Here is a 10732-nt window from a genome sequence, read left to right as displayed (position 1 = left end):
GGAGAGGTGACATCCCTTGCCCCAGTTCACACAGTTAGCACTCCGAAGCTGGAACACAGGCTTAGAACACAGAGCGACCCAAACCACTGGGCTCCTCTGTCTCCAGCGGGGCTGTCGAGACACCAGGAATGGATTTTTAAAAATATATTCTAGTTGGTAGCTTCCAAATCACTTTGGGGGAAATGTATAGTTAAACACAGGGACAAAGGCATGTAGTCAAAAGCAAAACAAGACAAAAAGCCCTATAGTTCACGACAATATGTATTATGAGGAATATAATGAGGGGAAAGGATGCTTCTGGCTTTGAAGACGGGGAGGCTTCTCCGGGCAGGAGGTACCCTTGTTAGCAATTAAAACGTGAGCAGAATTCAGACCATTTTGAGGAGAGAGCATTTGAGGGTAAAGGACCAGCAGGTGCCAAGTGACAGAGGCGAGATGGTGTGGAATTCGAATCCTCCACTCACCCCCAATACTGCTGCTCTGAGCTCTCTCCCTCACGCACTGTGCTTTTCCCACACTACCCCTCTCCCTGGCTCATCCCACACATTTCTTTTTCAAATACATTTTCATTGATTTTAGAGACGAAGGGAGAGGGAGAGATAGAAACATCAATGATGAGAATCATCGATCGGCAGCCTCTTATGCGGCGCCCCTACTGGGGATCGAGCCTGAACCCGGGCATGAGTCCTGACCGAGAATCAAACCATGACCTCCGGGTTCATAAGTTGACGCTCAACCATCTGAGCCAACGGGTCGGGCGCACATTTTTATGGAATGAGGTGCCATCTCTATGTGCTGATGAACTCCAAATCTATACCCAGCACTGTCTTCTCCTTTAGTTTCAGACTGACACCTCTATCCACTAGACATCTCCCACCTGATGTCTTGCAAAAATGGATGTGTAGTTTTTTTTAAAAAAAATCACGAAATAGAAAATATCAAAGTGCATTATATGTGTAAACCCAAGTTTAATAAAGCAGTTGTTTCCCATGTACATTATGGTCAAAAACCTTTAAAAAACACAGTAAGTAGATGACAAGCTAGACATAATGACAAAAGGAGTGGGAGGAGCAGGGGCGTATGCATGTGGGCAACAAAACCAGGGAAGTGAGAAAGAGCTGGTTTCTGGGGAAGATGACGACTTTCATTTTGAACACAGATTCTGGTTTACAGTAAGTCAGGCACAGTGGTTGCCTCTTTCCCTACCACTTCCAGCCTCTGGTCAAAGTAATTCTGAATGAATGCTCCAGGGAGCGAGGGTTTCCCCACAAGCTCATTAATAATTGGCTCCCCAGCCCTAGCTGGTTTAGCGCAGTGGACAGAGCGCTGGCCTACAGACTGAAGCAAATCACTGGGCTCCTCTGGGTTCAATTCCAGTCAAGGGCACATGCTCGGGTTGCAGGCTTAAACCCCAGCCGGGGGCGTGCAGGAGGCCGCTGATCAATGCTTCTCTCATCTTTGATGTTTCTATCTCTCTCCCTTCCCCTTCCTCTCTGAAATCAATAAAAATATATATTTAAAAATAATAATTGGCTCCCCAGAAGAGATAATGCTTTAATGAGGAACTAACATTTATTGAACCCTTATTATAAGTCATGTTCTCTACATCCAGTTTCTAACTAGACATCCTCTTAGTAGAAATGAGAGGCAGATACCATTACGTCCATTTCACAAATGAGGAAGCTGAGGCTCGGAGAGGATGAGAATCTCAGCTTGTGCAGGTAGCAAGTGACTTGTTGCACCTTGAGAGGGGACCACATCACCTCTGAAAGCATCCATCACCAGGCTCCTTCTGGCCTCAGGCATTTGTCTCCCGTGGCTGCTGTAACAAATTACCACAAACCTGGTGGCTTAAAACAACAGAAATTTATTCTCTCACAGCTCTGGAGGCTGGAAGTCTGAAGTACAGGTGTTGGCAGGGTCGGTTCCTTCTGAGAGTGAATCCGTTCCACGCCTCTCTCCCAGCTTGTGCTGGCTATCCTTGGCCTTCCGTGGTTTGTATGTGCATCACTTCAATTTTTGGCTCCATCTTCACATGGCACTCATCATCTTCTTCTTTTTTCTTTTTTTAATTCTCACCCGAGGATATTTTTCCATTGATTTTTAGAGAGAGGGGAAGAGAGAGGGAAAGACAGAGAGAAATATCGATGTGAGAGAAACACACCGATGGGTTGCCTCCTGCACCAGCCCAGACCAGGGCCTGGGCCCAGGAGGAGCCTGCAACCCAGATACGTGCCCGAACCCTTGACTGAATTCGAACCCGGGACCCTTCGGTCCACAGGTCAACACTATATCCACTGAGCCCAACGGGTTAGGGCTGATCTTCTTATAAGGACACCAGTCATATTGAATTAGCCAGCCCCCACCCACACCCCAGTGTGACCTCTTTTTTAAGTTTAACTAATTACATCTGCAATGACCCTATTTGGACATGAGGTCATATTCTGAGGAGTCAGACTTCCTCATCTCTTTTTTGAGGGATACAATTCAACGCCTAATACCTCATTCCGCGGTATAAGCCCTGGAGTTAAAAGAAAACTATTTCCTATTGATTTGGAGGCTTTAGCACACAAAGTTTATTTCTTGTTAGATTCCTAGGTTCCCCAGAAACCAGCTGGCTTTGTAGAATTCCCATGAGTACTCCTTACGAACACTTACAATCCCTCCCATCCCCACGGCCCCCTGGACACTATCCACCCTGCATTGCCCTCTGGTAAAAACACAAATGCACCAGCTTTGCCTCCAAAAGCCACCTTCCTCCTGAGGTCCCTGTTTTTCACAAAACTAGCTAAACTAGCGGTTCTCAACCTGTGGGTCACCTAAGACCATCGGAAAACACATATATAATTACGTATTGTTTTTGTGACTAATCACTATGCTTTAGTTATGTTCAATTTGTAACAGTGAAATTGGGGGTCACCACAACATGAGGAGCTGTATTAAAGGGTCGCGGCAATAGGAAGGCTGAGAACCACTGTAGTCTCCCCATTTCCTAGAAAGAATCCTTGCCATTCTCCTCCTATCTCCCAAGTTCAGTTCCTAGGGTTGCCAGTCCCCAGGGAAGACACACTGGCTCCCCAGCGCCTCCCCTGCTCCGCCCCCTCACCTCATCCAGCCTCACCGTCCACCCACGGCCGGTTCTCTGGAGGCTAGAGCTGTTCCAGTGATGGCGAACCTACGACACGCGTGTCAGGGGTGACACGCAAACTCATTTTTTTGGTTGATTTTTCTGTTAAATGGCATTTAAATATATAAAATAAATATCAAAAATATAAGTCTTTGTTTTACTATGGTTGCAAATATCAAAAAATGTCTATATGTGACACGGCACCAGAGTTAAGTTAGGGTTTTTCAAAATGCTGACACGCCGAGCTCAAAAGGTTCGCCATCGACAGACACCTCCAGTCCGACGGCACGAACACCTCGGAGGCTCCGGGTACCTGGTGGCGCCCCCCCCCCCCCGCCCCCGTCCCCCGCATTCAAGCACATTCGGCGCCTCACCCGCTTCCTTCCTTCCCTCCACGTTCCCGGAGGCAGTGGAGTAAGTCTGCGGACCACCCAGGGCTCGGGATCGCGGCGTGGAGCTCCCCCGGGCGCTCACCCCGCGGCGCAGCCCAGCCGCGGCCCCCCCACCGCTCCGGGCTCACACCTGGGCGGGCCCGGAACGCCGCTGCGGCCAGAATCGTTCTGCGGAAAGGCCGGGCTCTTTTGGGGGATGCACACAGGAACCGGAAGTCAGTGGAGGAGGACTGAACGGTGGGGACGTACTCGTTTGACTCGGAAAATGAACGTCCCTAGTGTCCTCATGGCGGGAGGTAGGGTCCCTGCAGCACTGGGTTCGCTTCCCGTCCGCCCCGAGTCCCAGACCCAGGTCTCCTCTTGGAAGCCCCGCTGAGCCGACGGCGCGATCGAGCTCCTCTGGGTCACGGGTCCACGAGCGGCTCCTTCCCCGACTGGGTGGCGGGCGGGGGGCGGAGTCCCCGCCGCTTGCTCGCCCCTGGCTGCTTGGCTCTCCTGTGGCTGCGGTGTCAGTGGCTTCCCATTGGTTTACAGAAGTCTTCCCTACGCGGGTTTCCCTCCGCCTGCAGACCCTTAAGCATGGTAGGAATCTTGAGAAGTGTGCAGAAGAAAATAAAAACCGCTCTTCTATCTACCACTCCGCTAAAACATTTTAATTTTACAAAATGGAGGGAAAATAAATGTCCATAACAAGAGAGGTTAATTACAAAGAGATTCCTCTAAAGTTACAAATGTCAAAAATGTGAAGCCGTCGAAATTATTGTTTAAAAACCCATGCTTCTTGATGGACATAAAATAAGATTTCTAGGTTGTAAAGCTTAGGACATAGCCATAAAAATCAGAAGCTATCTCGTGAGTAAAAACAACAAAAAGCCCTGTTGTTTAATTATATGTAGATACGGTTTTTAAACAACTTATTTTAATAATGATTCTCCAGGAGAACTTAAGATGGTCCACTGGTTCTTAAATTATGGGAAAGTCTAGGTCTAGAACATCCCAACTCACATTTTGCTAAATTTTCCTTGTAGGGAGGTGGAGATTTTTTCCAGTACCATTAGGATGGGCCTCGTTCCAAGCCCTGCATAATTCCTGCTGTCGGAAAAAATCCACCGCATCCAAGAAAAGTATTCCCGACGTTGCTTTTTGTGACAAAACGACAAAGGAGTCTGGGAAGGCACTTGACAAGCTCTTCTCTTCGGAACAACAGGCTTCCATATTGCATGTGTTGAATACAGCATCTAATAATGAACTCGAAGCTTTCAAATTACTTCGTGGAAGAAAGTCCCTCAATCTTGTAGAGCACAGAAAAAAGTTTGGGCCATTCCAGAATTTGGAGAGTGTAATGAATGTGCCCTTGTTCCAGTATAAAACTACCGTACAGATTTGTAACTCCATCCTTTGTCCAGAGACTGAAGTGAAAAAGAAAAAGTCACAGGAAAACCGGCTCTTAAAAAAGCTCCTCAAACCAGAAATAGAAAGAGAGAGACTTAAGGTATATATACCCTTTTTTATTCATGTCGATTATACTGTCTAAATATTTTAGAACCTACTGTGCAAAGAACTATTCTGGGCACTAAGGGCTCTCAGGCAGCTTATAATTCAGTTGGGTTCAGCGATACATATATTAATAGATAACCCACTATACAAAATAGTATGTGATCGATACCAAAGAATGAGATATACAAATAGTACATCAGCCATTCCTTCAGAGGAGAGAACTGTGGGCTGTAACTGTTGGGGAAAGTTTACTGGGAGAACTCAACTTGTATCTTTGAGGGAGAGAATTAGGCTAGTGGGAAGAGGAGGGCATTCTAGGAGGCAAAACAGCGATGTAGAAGTAGGTCTGTGCAAAGTTTATTTAAAAGGGATGTTGAGATATCTGGCTGTATCTGACAGTTATGTTAGGAGTAATCAGAAATTAGGATGCAAAGATGAGCTATGCCAAAGAGTGACTCTCGAACGTCTTTCCAGCAGCATTTAAAGTTATTTTCTTCCCCCTTTAAAAGAAATAAAAATAAAAATGTTTTTTGTTGATTTTAGAGAGTGAGAGAGAGAGAGAGAAACATCAGTTGGCTTCCTCATGCACGCCCCCTACTGGGGATCAGCCCACAACCCAGGCATGTGCCCTGATCGGAATCGAACCAGCGACCTTTTGGTGTATGGGACAATGCTCAACCAACTGAGCCACACCAGCCAGACAGAAGGCCTGTATTTTGTAGCTTTTTGGGCTTCCAACATATTTTGCCTTTATTTTGTAATCCTCACCAAATTATTTTGCCTTTCATGCTTATTTACCCATTCTTTAGCAGTAAAAGGGAGATGACTATAGAATTACAAATGTTCCTGCTTATCTCTGTATCTGTAGATCATGTTAATGTATATTGTCTGTATAACTAAAGGAGCCATGTGGGAGTGAGGTGAAGCCCAGACTTGGCACAGAGCTAAATCCATACATCCGGTTATCTGTTACACATGTCCTCTTCAAAGGCAACCTGAACTCAATACATTAAAAAACTCATCTCCCCCAACCTTCCCAAGTTGACCCACCTCCTAAGATCATCTTGATTAATGATGCCATATAGTTACTGCAATACAATCGCAGTTATCCTAGGCCCCTTGCTCATCCCACATAACAATCTTACTCCCATTATCTCTGATCTCTTTCTTGTCCTTCTCATTGTCACTGTCTTAGATTCTTAATACTTTGTCATATAACAGGTACCTAACACAAATCCCTACCTCTAGTCTATCTCTTCTGGTCCATCTTCCACACAGCTGTCCCTGATCCTTCTGAAATGTAAAGCTGTTACTCCTGAATGGTATATGCTTTGCTGGCTTCTCTGTGGCTCAGGATAAAGCAAGTTACTTTTTGCAGAAATCTGTGTTCCCCTCTGCCCTTTTCCCACTTGTACTCTTTAATCCACTTGCTGAGCCTGAGGTGTCAAACTTTTTAAGTGGACATCTGGGTGAGATAACTTCCTGCTTACCATTTTACTCATTCTCTTAGTCCTCCAGTCTTTCCTGACCATTTCTTTTCTCTACAGTGTAAATATTGTTATGGCATTTCTTACCATGTACGGCTGTGTTCCTGGTTCCCCCGCCTCTAGCAGTCCCCAGCAACATTTGAATGCCTACTTTGAGCTATGTGCTGAGAACTGACTGCTACTAGTTACCTTTTAATTACTCCTGCATGTCTTTCACAATTCTCAGTTTATAAACCATAAATGTATTTCTATTACATTAACTAATTTGGCTTTCTGAGTCTGTCACTTACATTTTGTATCTGTTAAAATGTTTACACTTGCAGTGAAACCAGCCTTTTTGTTTTAGGCAGTTAACAGTATCGTATCCATTGTTTTTGGTACTCGGAGAATTGCCTGGGCTCACCTTGATCGCAAATTGGCAGTGCTGGACTGGCAGCATAAAGAATGTTGCCAGTTGGTGAAAGGAACATACACATCATCTGTCTATTTAGAAGAGGTAAGGCAGTAACACCTCCAAATTCCTACCTGCTAAAGATCCTTGTATAGTTTAATCTACTGGTCCTGAAAAGAATCTAATAAAATAGTAAGGAGAGATTTTCTTTTGGTACTTTTACCCATTCCAATTATGTTTTCCATCATCGATTTTTTTTTAAATTTAATATTTTTTTAATTTAATTTCTTCATTTATTTCAAGAAATGTCTATGTATCAAAGGCAGATACTGAAAAAAAAAAAACAATGCTAAAGTTGATTCTAAATGTTATAGAATTTCATCACTATATTCGGAAAGCTTATTTTTAAATACTAACTTTGTCTCATTTGAGTCTTTGAAAGTTTGTGAGATGGGCAGTAATTATCATCCTAATTGAAAACTGTAATACGCCATTGAAAACTGTTTCGATCAAACACTTGATGCAGTCAGTCAGTTATAAGGGGATTGATTTTAGGCTAATTTTTCTAACCCTATGCTTTACTGTAGAACTTGTTAAAAGGTTAATAAAACAGTTTTAACTTGTCTAATCTTAAAGTCAATATAGATTTTAGAAATTACAAGCCCATTTTACAGAAGAGGAAAGTAGTACTTAGGACTAAATGGTTTGTCTTAGCTTATCAGGTGCCTGATAGAACCATTACCAGAATTTTGCTGTTCTGATTCTCCCATGTTTTTTCAATTACTTCAAAATTGTCAATAGCAAAATAATGTAAGTTATGTAATTTTATTTTTAAAATAGAAGTGGGACAGAGGGGACCCAGACAATAAAATGTACTGATTTACTTCTACTCACTTATTTTATTTTGTTCTTTAAAGATTTCTCCGGTCATTTCAAAGATGCCCAAAGCTGACTTCTATGTTCTGGAAAAAACAGGACTTTCCCTTCAGAGCTCAACTCTGTTTCCTATACTGCTACACTTGCATATCATGGAAGCCATGCTGTATGCCTTATTAAACACAACTTTTGCCCAGTGTGGCCAGCATCAGGTGCTGAGCATGAATCGAAATGCAGTGGGGAAGCACTTTCAGCTGATGCTGGGTGACAGCCGCACTAGTGGAAAAGAACTAGTGAAGCAGTTCCTCTTAGACGCTGTGCTGAAGGAAGAGCCGCGGGTATTCTTCCCGTCAGATAAGATAGTCCACTACAGACACATGTTTTCAGCTACTGACCAGTACAGAATAGAAGAGTTATATGATTCATTATTACAAGCTGTTGCCTTCTATGAATTGGCAGTGTTTGACAATGAACCTTAAAATTCTGATCACTAACATACAATCTGCTCTGTTATATTTATTAGCTTTAAAGTTGTAAAAAAACACACAAAAGTTTTGACATCCATGTTAATGGAAAAGAAAACATGGTTTGAGTGTATTTAATGTTTAAAGTCAGATTTTTGGCTCTTGGATGGTTTATACAATAAGCCAAGGCCAAGTCCATAAATATCTTTGTGAGATTTTCTACCTTTTAGGTTTAAGTGTTAAACAGTAAGATATTTCCTAAACAGTCTAAATAAGAAACAAAGTTATCTTCCTTTAAAAGCAAATATCATCTATATTAAAGAATTTGCTGAAAAGGGGAATGAATTTTTCCGGGTGGTGCTCGTTGTGGGAATAAAGCTAAATATAATTGATAACACAACTTGTGGAATCCTCTTCTTATTCTGTTAATAGAATGTGGTTTGATGCACAGCCTCCAAAAGGTGATTTTCATCAGCTCAATCTCAAGCCCAGAATAAACAACTTTGTCTAGTAGGACCACTATCTTCCTTTGAAATCTTTTAGTTGACAGACCATCTCTTCTTAAAAGTAGCACTTTTACACATCTCTCCATTTTCCATTGTATCTGCCTTATTTCAGACCGTCATTATATCTCACTTGTACTGAACCCAACTCTCTGATGTCAAAGCATTAAGCCGTTTCTTTAATCTAAAAGTGAAATATACTTTTGGGGGGAAATTCAAATAATCATAAATATGTATATATATAAAAGCCTAAGCAACTGTTCAACTGGTAGCTATGACGCACATTGACCACCAGGGGGCAGACACTCAATGCACAGATATGGAAACATGGAACAGACAGATGAATCTCAGAGGGAAGGGGGGAGGGCGGGAAGAGATTAACCAAAGATTTTATATACATACTAGAGGCCTGGTGCACAGATTCGTGCACTGGTGCAGGCCAGGCCAAGGGACCCCACCAATGAATGAATTTGTGCAACGGGCCTCTAGTGTAAAATAAATGGAAGTCCTCTCAGCACCTCGTAACTCCTTAGGAGTTTGGTATACACTCTAGATTTGTTGCTATGCCTGTGTAAACCTCTACACATAGTATATGGTTGTATACATAAACATATCCATCTTGGGAAATATTATAGATATCTCAAACTATTCATGTCTGAAACTATTCTCTTTCCTCCAGATCATCTCCTTTGCTACCATTTTATAGTTTGACTAAATGGCCTCACCGTCCATTCAGTTGTTTATGCCAGACATGTGGTATTCTACTTCCCACATATTTCTAGAAATAGCTGTAAGTGAAAATGTGACTGTTTTAGACATTTATAAGCTAGGATATGAAGTATTGAAAAGTACTCAAAATTTGCTTATTTTTATCACAAAAATGAGTTTAAATCTAACAGGAATTTATCACCTTTAAGAATTGAAAAATATTTCCCCAAATCATGTTAAACCTAAAAAGAAAAAAGATATTAAAAATTCTAGCCCGGCCAGTGTGACTCCGTGGTTGAATATCAACCCATCAACCAAGAGGTCACCAGTTTCATTGCTGTCAGGGCACATGCCCAGGTTGCCAGCTCATTCCCCAGCAGGGTGTGTGCAGGAGGCAGCCCATTGATGAGATTTCTCTCTTCGATGCTTCTATCTCTATTCCTCTCCCTCTCTTTCTAAAAACCAATTAAAAAAAAAAACATTTAAAAAAATTCTATGGATTTATTTTACTTTGGTTCCTCAATTATAATTATCAGAATTTTCTGCCAAAACCGGTTTGGCTCAGTGGATAGAGCGTCGGCCTGCGGACTGAAGGGTCCCGGGTTCGATTCCGGTCAAGGGCATGTACCTGGGTTGTGGGCACATCCCCAGTGGGGGATGTGCAGGAGGCGGCTGATCGATGTTTCTCTCTCATCGATGTTTCTAGCTCTCTATCTCTCTCCCTTCCTCTCTGTAAAAAATCAATAAAATATATTTTAAAAAAAAAAAGAATTTTCTAATAATAAAACACCAAAAATTAACAGGTAAGTAAGAGCTCTATAGGTAGTGAACTCTTGTATTTAGTAGAAAAAAATCCATATACTTTTTAAAAAATGCCTCAGGCAGATCTTAGTCTCTTATACAGGACTGAACCTGTGTAAGTTATAACCTACAGCCAAACCTATACAGTATCCAATATTTACTCAGGTGATTATATCTGGAACTCCTATGTAAATACTGGATAAAGCCTTTTAGCTTTAGCCTTTAAGTCAATGTTATCAATACAAGAAAAAGTAGGTTAAATAAAAACACTTTAATACACATTTAAAGCAGGTATACATAAGATATTTTTCAACTGTGCAAAATTAGGATCCTTATCTTTTGAGGAGAAAATGTAACTCACCAGATAATGTAACTGAATATTAAGCTAATTAATACAAACACTTGAAATAGGAAACTATTTTCGGGTATCCCTGATTATATAATTGCAAAAATTATTTAAAGTGAACTGTGGAATTTTTAAATCTT

The 10732-nt window shown here is 42.1% G+C and overlaps 1 protein-coding gene across 1 annotated transcript; it reads left to right on the top strand.

The window, feature by feature from the left end:
- Positions 1–3739: 3739 nt before the first annotated feature.
- TEFM (transcription elongation factor, mitochondrial) lies at positions 3740–8632 on the top strand. Its single transcript, XM_081109607.1, has 4 exons — positions 3740–3815; positions 4548–5011; positions 6850–6999; positions 7812–8632. Exons 1-4 carry the CDS (start codon positions 3785–3787, stop codon positions 8247–8249), a joined length of 1083 nt encoding a protein of 360 aa, XP_080965733.1. The 5' UTR covers positions 3740–3784; the 3' UTR covers positions 8250–8632.
- Positions 8633–10732: the final 2100 nt, after the last annotated feature.

Source organism: Myotis nattereri (genome assembly GCF_964212035.1).
Source record: "Myotis nattereri genome assembly, chromosome: 16".
Taxonomy (NCBI): Eukaryota; Metazoa; Chordata; class Mammalia; order Chiroptera; family Vespertilionidae; genus Myotis; species Myotis nattereri.
Note: the sequence above shows the minus strand (reverse complement) of the source record. Positions and strands in the feature narration are given on the sequence as shown.

What these genes read in the sequence shown, in the direction of transcription:
- TEFM (XM_081109607.1), top strand. Translation starts at nt 3,785, where the DNA reads ATGAACGTCCCTAGTGTCCTCATGGCGGGAG. An exon ending in TAGAAAGAGAGAGACTTAAG is followed by an intron (nt 5,012 to 6,849) that starts GTATATATACCC and finishes TTTTTGTTTTAG; the next exon opens with GCAGTTAACAGTATCGTATC. An exon ending in CATCTGTCTATTTAGAAGAG is followed by an intron (nt 7,000 to 7,811) that starts GTAAGGCAGTAA and finishes TGTTCTTTAAAG; the next exon opens with ATTTCTCCGGTCATTTCAAA.